The sequence below is a fragment of the Oncorhynchus keta genome, chromosome 31 (assembly GCF_023373465.1).
Source record: "Oncorhynchus keta strain PuntledgeMale-10-30-2019 chromosome 31, Oket_V2, whole genome shotgun sequence".
Classification (NCBI taxonomy): Eukaryota; Metazoa; Chordata; class Actinopteri; order Salmoniformes; family Salmonidae; genus Oncorhynchus; species Oncorhynchus keta.
In genome coordinates this window covers 19,218,711-19,236,181 of record NC_068451.1, presented here as the reverse complement: position 1 = coordinate 19,236,181, position 17,471 = coordinate 19,218,711, and the positions used below count along the sequence as shown (strand labels likewise).

General features: G+C 45.3%; 1 protein-coding gene and 1 long non-coding RNA gene across 7 annotated transcripts in view; one reads left to right on the top strand and one right to left on the bottom strand.

Moving 5' to 3' along the window:
- Nucleotides 1-17,471, top strand: part of LOC118371072 (t-SNARE domain-containing protein 1-like) — a 172,677-nt gene that overhangs the window by 63,759 nt on the left and 91,447 nt on the right. For 2 of the 3 annotated variants that reach the window (XM_052489876.1, XM_052489875.1), the window contains exon 2: nucleotides 15,304-15,416. In XM_052489876.1, coding sequence (XP_052345836.1) covers nucleotides 15,329-15,416 — 88 coding nt within the window. In that variant the 5' untranslated portion in view covers nucleotides 15,304-15,328. Of the gene's footprint in view, nucleotides 1-14,862; nucleotides 15,417-17,471 lie in introns of those variants that run through there. The other variant, XM_052489874.1, reaches the window with a different exon arrangement.
- On the bottom strand, nucleotides 5,540-6,906 carry LOC127914315 (uncharacterized). 4 transcript variants are annotated; one of them, XR_008088007.1, is made up of 4 exons: nucleotides 6,817-6,906; nucleotides 6,212-6,361; nucleotides 6,021-6,161; nucleotides 5,540-5,944 (listed from the first exon to the last, which is right to left on the bottom strand). It is a non-coding gene; the product is annotated as an uncharacterized LOC127914315 (long non-coding RNA). The 4 variants fall into 4 exon arrangements; XR_008088004.1 differs by having other exon boundaries at nucleotides 6,412-6,840; XR_008088005.1 differs by having other exon boundaries at nucleotides 5,540-5,894; nucleotides 6,412-6,840.

Here is a 17,471-nt window from a genome sequence, read left to right as displayed (position 1 = left end):
TGAGGACAACGATAGCCTACATACAGTTGAAGTCAGAAGTTTACAAACACCTTAGCCAAATACATTTAAACTCAGTTTTTCACAATTCCTGACATTTAATCCAAATAAAAATTCCCTGTCTTAGGTCAGTTAGGATCACCACTTTATTGTAATGTGAAATGTCAGAATAATACATAGTAGAGAGAATGATTAATTTAAGCTTTAATTTATTTTATCACATTTCCAGTGGGTCAGAAGTTACCATACACTCATTTAGTATTTGGTAGCATTGCCTTTAAATTGTTTAACTTGGGTCAAATGTTTCGGGTAGAATTCCACAAGCTTCCCACAGTAAGTTGGGTGAATTTTGGCATTTTGGCCCATTCCTCTTGACAGAGCTGGTGTAACTGAGTTTGTTGTCCTCCTTGCTGGCACACGCGTTTTCAGTTCTGCCCACAAAATGTCTATGGGATTGAGGTCATGGCTTTGTGATGGCCACTCCAATACCTTGACTTGTTGTCCTTAAGCCATTTTGCCACAACTTTGGAAGAATGCTTGGGGTCATTGTTCATTTGGAAGACCCATTTGTGACCAAGCTTTAACTTGATGTCTTGAGATGTTGCTTCAATATATCCACAGAATTTCCCTTCCTGATGATTTAGTGAAGTGCACCAGTCCCTCCTGCAGCAAAGCACCCCCACAACATGATGCTGCCACTCCCGCGCTCCACGGTTGGGATGGTGTTCTTTGGCTTGGAAGGTTACCACTTTTTTCCTCCAAACAGAACGATGGATATTATGGCCAAACAGTTCTATTTTTGTTTCATCAGACCAGAGGAAATTTCTCCAAAAAAGTATGATCTTTGTCCCCATGTGCAGTTTTAAACCATAGTCTGGCTTTTTTTAATAGTGGTTTTGAACCAGTGGCTTCTTCCTTGCTGAGCGGCCTTTCAGGTTATGTCGATATAGGACTCGTTTTACTGTGGATTTGGATACTTTTGTACCTGTTTCCTCCAGCATCTTCACAAGGTCCTTTGCTGTTGGTCTGAGATTGATTTGCAGTTTTCGCACCAAAGTTTGTTCATCTCTAGGAGACAGAATGCGTCTCCTTCCTCAGCAGTATGACGGCTGCGTGGCCCCATGATGTTTATACTTGCGTACTATTGTTTGTTCAGGCATTTGGAAATTGCTCCCAAGGATGAACCAGACTTGGCTGATTTCTTTTGATTTTCCCATGATGTCAAGCAAAGAGGCACTGAGTTTGAAGGTAGGCCTTGAAATACATCCACAGGTATACCTCCAATTGACTCAAATGATGTCAATTAGCCTATCAGAAGCTTCTAAAGCCATTACATCATTTTCTGTAATTTTCCAAGCTGTTTAAAGGCACAGTCATCTTAGTGTATGTAATTTTCAGACCCACTGGAATTGTGATACAATTAATTATAAGTGAAATAATCTGTCTGTAAATGTTAGAAAAATGACTTGTGTCATGCACAAAGTAGATGTCCTAACCGACTTACCAAAACTATAGTTTGTTAACATGAAATTTGTGGAATGGTTGAAAAACGAGTTTTAATGACTCCAACCTAAGTGTATGTAAACTTCCGACTTCAACTGTAGCTGCTTTTTGACAAATCTATAAGGCTCTTCAGGTTTCTTTTTTACAATGTATGATAAACTTACATGTTTTAAGGACCTCATTTATATTTTTCACATAATAGTACATGGATGTGTATGAAACTGATGAGGACACGGGGGAGCTCTGAGGTACCGGAACCACATGAGAAAACATTTACATTGCATGCATATCATTTAATTTGTATAGTGGCATAGAGCAGTAGAGTATAAGCTTTAGAGAAGTTGCATACATGGGGAACATTTTTAGTGGCCTAGGGTCTAGGAAAATGTTTTCCTTTTATAAACACATTTCATGCAAATCTACATTTTCTTTTTTTCATTTCACCTTTATTTAACCAGGTAGGCAAGTTGAGGACAAGTTCTCATTTACAACTGCGACGTGGTCAAGATAAAGCAAAGCAGTTCGACACATACAACGACACAGAGTTACACATGGAGTAAAACAAACATACAGTCAATAATACAGTATAAACAAGTCTATATACGGCAAAAAAGGCCATGGTGGTGAAGTAAATACAATATAGCAAGTAAAACACTGGAATGGTAGATTTGCAGTGGAAGAATGTGCAAAGTAGAAATAAAAATAATGGGGTGCAAAGGAGCAAAAAAAAATAAAAAATGTAAAAAAGAAATACAGTTGGGAAAGAGGTAGTTGTTTGGGCTAAATTATAGGTGGGCTATGTACAGGTGCAGTAATCTGTGAGCTGCTATGACAGTTGGTGCTTAAAGCTAGTGAGGGAGATAAGTGTTTCCAGTTTCAGAGATTTTTGTAGTTCGTTCCAGTCATTGGCAGCAGAGAACTGGAAAGAGAGGCGGCCAAAGAAAGAATTGGTTTTGGGGGTAACCAGAGAGATATACAATACCTGCTGGAGCGCGTGCTACAGGTGGGTGATGCTATGGTGACCAGCGAGCTGAGATAAGGGGGGACTTTACCTAGCAGGGTCTTGTAGATGACATGGAGCCAGTGGGTTTGGCGACGAGTATGAAGCGAGGGCCAGCCAACGAGCGCGTACAGGTCGCAATGGTGGGTAGTATATGGGGCTTTGGTGACAAAACGGATTGCACTGTGATAGACTGCATCCGATTTGTTGAGTAGGATATTGGAGGCTATTTTGTAAATGACATCACCGAAGTCGAGGATTGGTGGGATGGTCAGTTTTACAAGGGTATGTTTGGCAGCATGAGTGAAGGATGCTTTGTTGTGAAATAGGAATCCAATTCTAGATTTAACTTTGGATTGGAGATGTTTGATGTGGGTCTGGAAGGAATGACTGAAGACTTTGGCATAATCTTGTCACGTTCTGACCTTAGTTCCTTTTTTATGTCTTTATTTTAGTTGGTCAGGGCGTGAGTTGGGGTGGGCATTCTATGTTGTTTTTCTATGTTTTGTTCTGTTGTTATATTTCTATGTGTTTGGCCCAGTATGGTTCTCAATCAGAGGCAGGTATCAGTCGTTGTCTCTGATTGGGAGCCATATTTAATTAGCCTGTTTTCTATTGTGTTTTGTGGGTGGTTGTATCCTGCGTTAGTGTTTTTACCATACAGGACTGTTTCGGTTGTTTGTTTGTACTTTTGTTATTTTGTTCAGTGTTCTGTTGATTTTATGAAATATATCATTATGGACACTTACATTTACATTTACATTTAAGTCATTTAGCAGACGCTCTTATCCAGAGCGACTTACAAACTTACCACGCTGCACATTGGTCTGATCCTTGCTACCTCTCCTCTGAAGAAGAGGAATTCCGTTACAGAACCACCCACCACTCAAGGACCAAGCAGCGTGGTAACGGGCAGCAGCAGCGATCTCAGGACTCCTGGACATGGGAGGAGATTCTGGACGGCAAGGAACCCTAGGCACAGGCTGGAGAATATCGCCGGCCCAAGGCTGAGCTGGAGGCAGCGAAAGCCGAGAGGCGGTGGTATGAGGATGCAGCACGGCAGCGCGGTTGGAAGCCCGAGAGACAGCCCCAAAAATGTATTGGGGGTGGCACATGGGGAGTGTGGCGAAGTCAGGTAGGAGACCTGCGCTAACTCCCTGTGCTTACTGTGGAGAGAGAGGGACCCGGCAGGCACCGTGTTATGCCGTGAGGCGCATAGTGTCCCCGGTGCGGTACATAGCAGTGCCTCGTATCGGCCGGGCTAGAGTGGGCATCGAGCCAGGTGCCATGAAGCCGGCTCAGTGCATCTGGTCTCCAGTGCATCTCCTCGGGCCGGGGTACATGGCACCAGCACCAGCATCTGCCGGAGTCTCCCTCCAGTCCGGATCTGCCGGGGTCTCCCTCCAGTCCGGATCTGCCGGGGTCTCCCTCCAGTCCGGATCTGCCGGGGTCTCCCTCCAGTCCGGATCTGCCAGGGTCTCCCTCCAGCCCGGATCTGCCGGAGTCTCCCTCCAGCCCGGATCTGCCGGGTCTCCCTCCAGTCCGGATCTGCCAGGGTCTCCCTCCAGCCCGGATCTGCCGGAGTCTCCCTCCAGCCCGGATCTGCCGGAGTCTCCCTCCAGCCCGGATCTGCCGGGGTCTCCCACCAGTCCGGATCTGCCAGTGCCGCCCGTCAGTCCAGAGGCGCCACTCACTCTAGACTCGACCATCAGTCCAGTGGCGTCCTCTAGTCCGGGGTCAGTGGTGAGGGTTCCCGCTCCAGATAAGTGGGCCGAGTTAGATGTGGAGCGGGGTCCACGTCCCTCACCAGAACCGCCACCACAGAGATATGCCCACCCAGACCCTCCCATATAGGCTTAGGTGTGCGGCCGGGAGTCCGCACCTTTGGGGGGGTACTGTCATGCCCTGACCTTAGTATTCTTTGTTTTCTTTATTATTTTGGTTAGGTCAGGGTGTGACATGAGTGATTATATGTTTTTGCCTTGTCTAGGGCTTTTGTATGTTTATGGGGTTGTGTCCAGTCTAGGGGTTTTGTATGTCTATGGTTGCCTAGATTGGTTCTCAATTAGAGGCAGCTGGTTATTGTTGTCTCTGATTGGGAACCATATTTAGGCAGCCATATTCCTTGAGTATTTTGTGGGTGATTATCTATGTCTATGGATGTTGCATGTTTGCACTCTGTGTTGATAGCGGTCACGTTCGTTTTGTTATTTTGTTTGTTTAGTGTACTTCATATTATTTTGTCTTACATTAAAAGAATGTATTCACATCACGCTGTGCTTTGGTCCTCCGATCCTTACTACTCCTCCTCGTTAGAGGAGGAGGAAGAAGAGCATGACAAATCTTTTTGAATGCTGTGTTCAAAACAACTGGGAAGTTGGAATTTGGAACTGGAAATTTCCTACTTACAACTTCAGTGCATTCAAGACAACTGGGAACTTGGGAAAAAACTAGTACCGACTGGGCAAATACATTTTGAATGGTCATCCAACTCGGAATTCCAAGGCTGAGACTCCGGCTCCTTTATAACCTGAAAATCACTGACGTAATGATTTGACCTCGTTTTTTCCCTGAGTTTCCAGTTGTCTTGAAAGCACTATAACAGTGCACACATTCTAAAATTGACAGGCTACTTTGACACTGACAAACGTAGAATTAACAAAGAGGCAACTCAACTAAACTTTTTGATAGCTTTTATTATCAACTTTTACATTGCAGAAAGTGAAAATAATTTTTCATGCCAAAATAGTTACCGGATCCAGCCAAATCGGTTCCGGAACGAAACAGTCCAAAACCGATAGGTGTCGGATCCTGTTTCGGTAGGATCCAGCTCAAATGAAGCACTGTATGGCCCCCATATATCTAAGCTTTGTGATTTAAGGAGTCACATAATGGGATCATATTTTTGATTGTCTCGTCATCATTCAAGAGACTGTTTATAAGACGGTTAAATAACGTGTGTGTGTGTGTGTGTTGCTGTGATAACAGGTGCTGGTGATAGGTGGGGGATGGAGATTATTTGGGGAATAGAATGGGGTGATTTATCTCAATGAGTATTTTTATGTGACAGGGCAATTTCACTGTCCATCTTTTGTTGTTAGAGACTCAGTTTATTGGCCTGAGGTCTTTTTTTTATGGAATGGACAGAAAGAGAAAGAGAGATGGAAGAGAGAAAGTGAGAGCTTTAGCAAAACACATGAGCAATCCTACTGTTTGGCTGCTTCAGCTGAAGGTGAGGATAAGGAATATGCGGGAAAAGAAGCGCAACATTTTACTTTCTCAGCCCTGACTGTCCTCATTGATGTCTGAAGACACAACACCACAGACCGAAGGACCTGACTGTCCTCATTGATGTCTGAGAACACAACAACATAGACCGAAGGACCTGACTGTCCTCATTGATGTCTGAGAACACAACAACATAGACCGAAGGACCTGACTGTCCTCATTGATGTCTGAGAACACAACAACATAGACCGAAGGACCTGACTGTCCTCATTGATGTCTGAGAACACAACACCTCATTGATGTCTGAAAACACAACAACATAGACCGAAGGACCTGACTGTCCTCATTGATGTCTGAGAACACAACAACATAGACCGAAGGACCTGACTGTCCTCATTGATGTCTGAGAACACAACAACATAGACCGAAGGACCTGACTGTCCTCATTGATGTCTGAGAACACAACAACATAGACATAAGGACCTGACTGTCCTCATTGATGTCTGAGAACACAACAACATAGACCGAAGGACCTGACTGTCCTCATTGATGTCTGAGAACACAACAACATAGACCGAAGGACCTGACTGTCCTCATTGATGTCTGAGAACACAACAACATAGACCGAAGGACCTGACTGTCCTCATTGATGTCTGAGAACACAACACCATAGACTGAAGGACCTGACTGTCCTCATTGATGTCTGAGAACACAACAACATAGACCGAAGGACCTGACTGTCCTCATTGATGTCTGAGAACACATCACCATAGACCGAAGGACCTGACTGTCCTCATTGATGTCTGAGAACACATCACCATAGTCACAAGGACCTGACTGTCCTCATTGATGTCTGAGAAAATATATAAAAATATATGCCATTTAGCAGACGCTTTTATCCAAAGCGACTTACAGTCATGTGTGCATACATTCTACGTATGGGTGGTCCCGGGAATCGAACCCACTACCCTGGCGTTACAAGCGCCATGCTCTACCAACTGAGCTACAGAAGGACCACATCACCATAGACATAAGGACCTGACTGTCCTCATTGATGTCTGAGAACACAACAACATAGACTGAAGGACCTGACTGTCCTCATTGATGTCTGAGAACACAACAACATAGACCGAAGGACCTGACTGTCCTCATTGATGTCTGAGAACACAACACCATAGACACAAGGACCTGACTGTCCTCATTGATGTCTGAGAACACATCACCATAGACACAAGGACCTGACTGTCCTCATTGATGTCTGAGAACACAACAACATAGACCGAAGGACCTGACTGTCCTCATTGATGTCTGAGAACACAACACCATAGACACAAGGACCTGACTGTCCTCATTGATGTCTGGGAACACATCACCATAGACACAAGGGCCTGACTGTCCTCATTGATGTCTGGGAACACATCACCATAGACACAAGGGCCTGACTGTCCTCATTGATGTCTGAGAACACAACACCATAGACACAAGGACCTTGGAGACCATCTGCTTTGTGATGTTTGTATGTTGTTTACAGATAGTTGTTATGATTGGGTTATCAAGGCAACATTTGATCTTAGCTTACACACACACACACACAGACACACACACACACACACACACACACACACACACACACACACACACACACACACACACACACACACACACACACACACACACACACACACACACACACACACATAAATTAATGTAGTAATCTGTTTCTGAAGACACGTATGAGTGCTAGTTTAGCAGCTCAGTGGGAGTGTGACCTTATTGAATGATGGCCAGCGAATTGCAAGGTAATATTATCAGATTAGCAATCGCTTTAATTAGGTTCGCGCTTACGGCAAAGCTGCAGGCCGCCAAATGGTAGCTGACCTTTTAGCCATGTCGATTTCCAATAGTGTTCAGTAAAATGTACTTATTGATAATTGTAATTTTTTTTTTGAGGCTCAAGCATGTGCCAGACCTTTAATGATTTTTTCTAATGATGATGATGATGATGATGATGGCTGTGTGGAGTGAATATTGACCATGTTCACTGACTACACCATATCCTCAGTCTAGAGCTGTGTCCATCTTGACCTGAAGCCATCCTCAGACCCAGAGATTCAGGCCAGGACCAGAGTCATTATGACACATTATGGAACTGAGCAACATTCCAGAAGACATTTCTGGGTTAGAACACCTATCCAATTTTATCAGAATCATATTTCCAGACCCTTTACGACTTAATAAGCCCGAATCAGCGGAAGTAAAGTAGAGAAGACCCATCCATCACAATGTGAATCAGAATGTCTAAGATGACATCACTAGTTTACAGTCCAGACATTTCTTTGTCTAAGCTGGCTGGGTCTTGGGCTGATGAAGGGCAGAATCGCCTGCTGGGACAAGAACAGATCATAGTAGTTAGTATAAAGACAGCTAATATTCAGTGACCAGAGTCATTGGGGACAGTGGACAGTCTGAACATAACAAGATTCAACAACTGAGACATAAACTGAACAAGTTCCACACATATATGTATATATCTATATATGTATGTATGTATGTATGTATGTATGTATGTATGTATGTATGTATGTATGTATGTATGTATGTATGTATGTATGTATGTATGTATGTATGTATGTATGTACGTACGTATGTATATAAAATAAAAATAATATATATATATATATATGTATCACCTTTATTTAACCAGGTAGGCTAGTTGAGAACAGGTTCTCATTTGCAACTGCGACCTGGCCAAGATAAAGCATAGCAGTGTGAACAGACAACACAGAGTTACACATGGAGTAAACAATTAACAAGTCAGTAACACAGAGAAAAAAGGGGAGTCTATATACAATGTGTGCAAAAGGCATGAGGAGGTAGGGGAATAATTACAATATTGCAGATTAACACTGGAGTGATAAATGATCAGATGATCATGTACAGGTAGAGGAGATATTTGTGTGCAAAAGAGCAGAAAAGTAAATAAAAAAAACTGTGGGGATGAGGTAGGTGAAAATGGGTGTGCTATTTACCAATAGATTATGTACAGCTGCAGCGATCGGTTAGCTGCTCAGCTAGCTGATGTTTGAAGTTGGTGAGGGAGATAAAAGTCTCCAACTTCAGCGATTTTTGCAATTCGTTCCAGTCACAGGCAGCAGAGTACTGGAAAGAAAGGCGGCCGAATGAGGTGTTGGCTTTAGGGATGATCAATGAGATACACCTGCTGGAGTGCGTGCTACGGATGGGTGTTGCCATCGTGACCAGTGAGCTGAGATAAGCTGAGCTGAGATAAGGCGGAGCTTTGCCTATATATAATGTGTATACAGTTGAAGTACACTTAGGTTGGAGTCATTAAAACTAGTTTTTCAACCACTCCACAGATTTCTTGTTAACAAACTATAGTTTTTGCAAGTCGGTTAGGACAACTACTTTGTGCATGACACAAGTAATTTTTCCAACAATTGTTAACAGACAGATTATTTCACTTATAATTCACTGTATCACAATTCCTGTGGGTCTGAAGATTACATACACTAAGTTGACTGTGCCTTTAAACAGCTTGGAAAATGAAAGAAAATTATGTCATGGCTTTAGAAGCTTCTGATAGGCTAATTGACATCATTTGAGTCAATTGGAGGTGTACCTGTGGACGTATTTCAAGGCCTACCTTCAAACTCAGTGCCTCTTTGCTTGACACCATGGGAAAATCAAAAGAAATCAGCCAAGATCTCAGGAAAAAAATGATAGGCCTCCACAAGTCTGGTTCATCCTTGGGAGCAATTTCCAAATGCCTGAAGGTACCACGTTCATCTGTACAAACAGTAGTACCCAAGTATAAACACCATGGGACCACGCAGCCGTCATACCGCTCAGGAAGGAGACGCATTCTGTCTCCTAGAGATCAATGTACTTTGGTGCTAAAAGTGCAAATCAATCCCAGAACAACAGCAAAGGACCTTGTGAAGATGCTGGAGGAAACAGGTACAAAAGTATCTATATCCACAGTAAAACCTGAAAGGCGGCTCAGCAAGGAAGAAGCCAGTGCTCCAAAACCGCCATAAAAAAGCCAGACTACGTTTTGAAAAGATCGTACTTTTTGGAGAAATGTCCTCTGGTCTGATGAAACAAAAATAGAACTGTTTGGCCGTAATGAGAATCGTTATGTTTGGAGGAAAAAGGTGTAGGCTTGCAAGCCGAAGAACACCATCCCAACCGTGATGCATGGGGTGGTTGCATCATGTTGTGGGGGTGCTTTGCTGCAGGAGGGACTGGTGCACTTCACCAAATAGATGGCGTCATCAGGAAGGGAAATTATATGGATACATTGAACATCTCAAGACATCAGTCAGGAAGTTAAAGCTGGTCGCAAATGGGTCTTCCAAATGGACAATAACCCAAGCAGACTTCCAAAGTTGTGGCAACGTGGCTTATGGACATGTCATGCACAAAGTAGATGTCCTAACTGACTTGCCAAAACTCTAGTTTGTTAACAAGAAGTTTGTAGAGTGGTTGAAAAACTAGTTTTAATGACTCCAACCTAAATGTATGTTATCTTCCGACTTCAACTATATATATCACATGTTCTTACATGAAAAATGCACAAGCATTCATAAGGAAAACATTTCAGTGTAATACTCAAAGGCTGACACACACACACACACACACACACACACACACACACACACACACACACACACACACACACACACACACACACACACACACACACACACACACACACACACACACACACACACACACACACAGAGCATTTGTGTCCAGCGTGCTGTGTAATTTCTGCTCAGTTGCCTGACTCTCTCTCGCTGTGCTGAGCCTAGTTCTGCTCATAATGGCAGCTGTGAGAGGAGTTAAGGACTGATTCAGAATCACAGGAGGGGTGAATGATGCTCTCTGTCAGGGTTGAGACAAGCCAGTCTGGCTGTCTGCCCTCCTACCAGGGCTGCATTTACTGGGCACCATGGGTCCTACAATGTCTCACAGGGATGTACTGTAGCACACCTCCAACTCGCTCTCACACTGACCTGGCATGGAACGGCAAGCTGTACCGGAGCGCCAAGTCTCGGTCCAAAAGGCTTATTACCAGCTTCTACCCCCAAGCCATGAGACTCCTGAACAGCTTATCAAATGGCTTCCCAGACTATTTGCAATGTCCCCCCCTCCTTTACACTGCTGCTACTCTCTGTGTATTATCTATGCATTGTCACTTTACCTCTTCCTACATGTACATATTACCTCAATTATCTCACGTAACCGGTGTCCCCGCACATTGACTCTGTACCAGTACCTCATCGCTACTGTTATTTTACTGCTGCTCTTATAGTTTGTTATTTTTCTATTATTCTTCTTTTAATTTTTTTTTAACTTATCTATTTTGAACTTAACTCTTATTTTTCTTAAAACTGCATTGTTGGTTAAGGGCTTGTAAGTAAGAATTTCACTGTAAGACGCATGTGACAAATACAATTTGATTTGATTTGAACACACACTAGCATGCGTGCACACAAACACACACACACATGCACACACACACATATTTCCCTAATAATCTCACAACTTTATGTAAGATGTGTAAATGACCCTAGACTTATCTCTCTCATAAAACAATTAATTTGTTTTCCGAGGGCTGTTTGAGAAGCTCCCTGGCTCACTCTGCCTGAGCTGCAATTAGACGCTTCTTATGCTGACAAAATTAATAAAAGGAATATGGAGAGAGAGAGAGAATAGAACGAGAGAGAGTGAGAGAGAGGGTGAAAGATGGATGGAGAGGGGAGAGAGGGAGAGAGAAAGAGAGAGAGAGATGCTCCCATCACCAGGGAACTCATGGCTGCTTTATTATTGATAGTGAAAAATATGTTATATCCTAATAATGTTCCCCCACATTTGATTACATTTTTATTTGCCTATTGTCTAGTCCTGTAGATTTACTGTAGTAGTACTACGCAATCTCAAGTCGAACCCCATGTCTATAGAGGACCACCAGCCTCAGAGACAAGATGGGGAGTGATGTATCAGTCAGGACACTCTCTGCTCAGCCAATTACAGAGCTCTATTGTGAGTCAGAGACCAGGGCGAGTGTTGATGACATCACCAGGCCAGGCAGAGAGGGAGAGGCTGGGTGAAGGCCAGGGGTGCATGGGTATAGCTGGTGCAGGGACCAGGAACACTAAGGCAATGAGTAATGACAGTGGGATCCACTCATTGTGTTGCTACACCATGCAGTCCTCTCCTCTGCTCAGACCTCACTCTTCACAAGGGTGACTGGCCAAACTATGAGAGACACATATAGGAGTGTGTGTGTGTGGTTTTGTGTATGCGCGTGTGCGCGTGTTTGTGTCTGTGTGTGTCCACATGTGTGTGTTTGAGCATGTGTGTGTGTGTTGTGTTTCTGTGTGTGGTATACACACATACAAGTGTGTGTATGTATATTGTGTGTGTATATTCCTATATAGAATGTGGGAGAAGAAAAGAGAACGTGTCTAAGAAAGCACGTATTGAGACACGCAATGCCTATGCACACTTCAGAAGGCTGGAGCATCAGGCACTACAGTGACTAGTGACTGGTCTGAGATTCAAAAGGAGCAGAGAGAGATCGTTTATTGGCTGCCAACAGTAATTCATCTTGCTGCTTTCTGAAAATGAATCAGGTTAAATGACCACGTGGTTCCAGTAAATCTGATCCTCTGTCTCTCACTGAAGATGGGACTGAATCCCACCTTCTCCTCTCTCTCCATCTCCTCTCCCTCTCTCCTTCTACCCCTCTCTCCATGTCCTCTCGCTCTCCATCTTCTCCCCCTCCCTCCTTCTACCCCTCTCTCCATGTCCTCTCGCTCTCCATCTCCCTCTCCCTCCCTCCTTCTATCCCCTCTCTCCATGTCCTCTCATGTCCTCTCTCTCTCCTCTCCCTCTCTCCTTCTACCCCTCTCTCCATGTCCTCTCGCTCTCTCTCTCCTCTCCCTCCCTCCTTCTACCCCTCTCTCCATCTCCTCTCACTCTTTCCTTCTACCCCTCTCTCCATGTCCTCTCGCTCTCTCTCTCCTCTCCCTCCCTCCTTCTACCCCTCTCTCCATGTCCTCTCTCTATCCATCTCCTCTCCTTCTTTCCTTCTACCTCTCTCTCCATGTCCTCTCTCTCTCCATCTCCTCTCACTCTTTCCTTCTACCCCTCTCTCCATGTCCTCTCCTCTCCCCCCTCATCTCCTCTCCATCCTCTTTGCTTCTACCCCTTTCTCCATGTCCTCTCTCTCCTCATCTCCTCTCCCTCTTTGCTTCGCTCTCCCCTCTCTCCATGTCCTCTCCATGTCTCTCTCTCCTCATCTCTCTCCCTCCTTCTACCCCTCTCTCCATGTCCTCTTGCTCCTCTCTCCCTCCTCTCACCTCTCTCCATGTCCTTCTACCCCTCCCTCCATGTCCTCTTGCTCTCTCTCCTCTCTCCTCTCCTGCTTCTACCCCTCTCTCCATGTCCTCTTGCTCTCTCTCTACTCCCTCCTTCTGCCCTCCCTCCTTCCTCCCCTCTCTCCATGTCCTCTTGCTCTCTCTCCTCTCCCTCCCTCCTTCTACCCCTCTCTCCATGTCCTCTTGCAGGCTCTCTCCTCTCCCTCCCTCCTTCTACCCCTCTCTCCATGTCCTCTCTCTCTCCATCTCCTCTCCCTCTTTCCTTCTACCCCTCTCTCCATGTCCTCTTGCTCTCTCCATCTCCTCTCACTCTTTCCTTCTACCCCTCTCTCCATGTCCTCTCGCTCTCTCTCTCCTCTCCATCCCTCCTTCTACCCCTCTCTCCATGTCCTCTCTCTCCTCATCTCCTCTCCCTCTTTGCTTCTACCCCTCTCTCCATGTCCTCTTGCTCTCTCTCCTCTCACTCCCTCCTTCTACCCCTCTCTCCATGTCCTCTTGCTCTCTCTCCTCTCCCTCCCTCCTTCTACCCCTCTCTCCATGTCCTCTTGCAGGCTCTCTCCTCTCCCTCCCTCCTTCTACCCCTCTCTCCATGTCCTCTTGCTCTCTCTCCTCTCCCTCCCTCCTTCTACCCCTCTCTCCATGTCCTCTTGCTCTCTCTCCTCTCCCTCCCTCCTTCTACCCCTCTCTCCATGTCCTCTCTCTATCCCTCTTCTCTCATTTCTCCTTCTGTCCTTCTCCCTCTCCTCTCTCTCTCTCTCTCTCTCTCTCTCTCTCTCTCTCTCTCTCTCTCTCTCTCTCTCTCTCTCTCTCTCTCTCTCTCTCCTCTCTCTCTCTCTCTCTCTCTCTCTGTTCCTTTGCCACCCTTATGAGACGGTCATGAATGCCAGTGTTCACATACCCAGACCCGGGTGCCAGACAACACCAGACTAGCTTCAAAACCACAAAAGGGCAGCTGGACAATGACATTAGAACACAATTACAAGCCTACTTAGTTCAATGCCTGCTATTCACAGAGGGCTGAATGTCTTACAGGACAGCTTATGAAATCATGATACCATGTGACCTTTGGTTGTGATGCTGGTAGACACAGGGCTTCATAGATGTCATGTGTCTTGGATGGAAAACACATTCACTATGCATTCTTTAACCTTTTCAGTGATGTTTTGCACACCTCCATATTGATGGCGGGAGGCTGAGTCATGATGCATAATGTCACTGTGGAATCGGGGATTCAGTTCATACACACACTTATATTTATGTACACATACACACACAGATTCCTACATCACAATGTCCATATTTTCCCCTGATGGTTCCTGGAATCTACCAACCAGGAATATTGAATACTCAGATCCATATAGTATATCCACCAATCTGACTGATGTTGTTGTGTTCTCTCTGTTCCAGACAGACCCAAAACCACCAGGACAGGATGTCTTATGGATCCATATAGTATATCCACCAATCTGACTGATGTTGTTGTGTTCTCTCTGTTCCAGACAGACCCAAAACCACCAGGACAGGATGTCTTATGGATCCATATAGTATATCCACCAATCTGACTGATGTTGTTGTGTTCTCTCTGTTCCAGACAGACCCAAAACCACCAGGAGACCCAAAACCACCAGGATGTCTTATGGATCCATATAGTATATCCACAGGACAGGATGTCTGACTGATGACTTGTTGTGTTCTCTCTGTTCCAGACAGACCCAAAACCACCAGGACAGGATGTCTTACGGATCCATATAGTATATCCACCAATCTGACTGATGTTGTTGTGTTCTCTCTGTTCCAGACAGACCCAAAACCACCAGGACAGGATGTCTTATGGATCCATATAGTATATCCACCAATCTGACTGATGTTGTTGTGTTCTCTCTGTTCCAGACAGACCCAAAACCACCAGGACAGGATGTCTTATGGATCCATATAGTATATCCACCAATCTGACTGATGTTGTTGTGTTCTCTCTGTTCCAGACAGACCCAAAACAGCCAGGACAGGATGTCTTATGGATCCATATAGTATATCCACCAATCTGACTGATGTTGTTGTGTTCTCTCTGTTCCAGACAGACCCAAAACAGCCAGGACAGGATGTCTTATGGATCCATATAGTATATCCACCAATCTGACTGATGTTGTTGTGTTCTCTCTGTTCCAGACAGACCCAAAACAGCCAGGACAGGATGTCTTACGGATCCATCGATGGAGGCTCCTTTGGAGGCAGCCGAAACCCCTTCGGAGGCCCCAAGAGGCAGGGCTACCAACCAGTAGGTAAAGACAAACATTCACTTCCAGGATTTCATACTAACTTGAGCACCACATTTTCACCCTAACTGAAACAAACTATTTAAATGACCCTCATACTTTTAGTACAGTATTGAAAACAAGACTGAGTTTGTCAAAGTGACGTCAATCTGCCGCAGGGCTTGGAGGCTGACTATGGATGGATGGATGGACAACACTACCACCCCTTGACCCCCTGAGGAGAGGCAATCATAGGGTTCACTACTGTGGAATAGACGGCTGTGTGTGTGTGTGTGTGTGTGTGTGTGTGTGTGTGTGTGTGTGTGTGTGTGTGTGTGTGTGTGTGTGTGTGTGTGTGTGTGTGTGTGTGTGTGTGTGTGTGTGTGTGTGTGTGTGTGTGTGTGTGTGTGTGTGTGGAGGAATGGACTGTGTAAGCGGTCATACTGTATGAGGTCTCTGACCTTTCACCTTTCCCACATTAGCCTTGTAATAGGGCCAGATTAAGGCAGGCCTCCAAAATGTATGTGTGATGTACATTGTTCACTACCCTCCGTGTGTGTTTGTGTGTTCGTCTGTGAATGTGCGCATGTATGTGCCTCTTTCTTTTTAACAGTGATCACAGCTGACACTCCAGTAAGAGTTGATGGTACAAGGCATTAATTAGGGTGTAGCTCAGATACCCAGAGAAGTAAGATGAATTTGACCGAAACATACAAAAATCAAACAAGCTCTTTTGTTTCTTAACTCCTGCATACTGTAATATTGGGAGAAATAAATATTCACATTCACTCAGTGACAGTCTCCCCCAGTCTCCCCCCTCCTCTCTGTATCTCTCTCTTTATTACTCTCCCATCTCCCCCCACTCTCTCTCTCTCTTTCCCCCTATTCTATCTTTCCCCCTGCCACTCTCTCTAGCTTTCCCCTATCTCTCTCTCTCTTTAACTTCCTTCCTTCCTTCCTTCCTTCCTTCCTTCCTTCCTTCCTTCCTTCCTTCCTTCCTTCCTTCCTCTCTATTTCTTTCCCCATCTCTCTCTCTCTCTCTCTCTCTCTCTCTCTCTCTCTCTCTCTCTCTCTCTCTCTCTCTCTCTCTCTCTCTCTCTCTCTCTCTCTCTCTCTCTCTCTCTCTCTCTCTCTCTCTTTCCCCTCTCTCTCTCTCTCTCTCTCTCTCTTTCCTTTCCCCATCTCTCTCTCTCTCTCTCTCTCTCTCTCTCTCTCTCTCTCTCCCTACCTCCCCTCCCTCTCTCCCTAGTGTATAAAGAGCAAACTGTGTAGTGTGTGCTGTGGCAGCCTCAGTGTTATGGGGAGACAGATGGGGGCCTGAGCCATCAGAGAGAGTAGCTTTGATCACAGTGAAGCCGGGGCCCTTTCAGTGGGCTGGAGCCTGTCAGATTTGCTGTGTGTGGCTTCTGGTGCTTGCTGCTTGCGCCGACTGAGCTGTGTGTGTGTGTGTGTGTGCGTGTGTGACTGAGCATTGTGTGTGCGTGCGTGTGTGTGTGTGTGCGTGCGTGCGTGTGTGTGTGTGACTGAGCTGTACTGAGCTGTGTAGCAGTGGAGGGGGGCTCAGGAAATGATCAAAGCCCAGGTAGAGTCTCTAATGGAGCTGTCAGTCGGGATAATCTTTCTCCTCCTTCCTCTTGCCAAACCTTTCAAGCCCTTCCAGCATGTATGCAACTCTCCTCTTCTACTCCCCGGGTGGGTGCTTAGTCTATCAAACTCCTAGTAGTGTCTGTCTGCGATCTCTCGTGAACATTCACTCACTCTTATTCTCCAATCTCTTTTCTTCGATCACTTGTGGTCAAAAAGTGGAGGCACTCTCCTTGGTCTGCTTGTGGAGAAAACACACTGTTGGGCTCTGCTGTTCCTGGTGTGTGTGTGTTTGAACAGTTGTAATGCCAATCAAGAGAACCACAATTGTGTTCAGCAGCACACACCAGGTTGGCCCGGCCTGTTCTCGCCATGTTCTCCCTGTGTTCTGGGCCTGATCCTGGGATAGACCAGTCTCGTTAGACCCCTCTAGTGCTCTGCTCCACAGCCCCAGCCCTGGTCATTAGAATTGTTTGGGATGGAGAGCTGTTTGTCTGG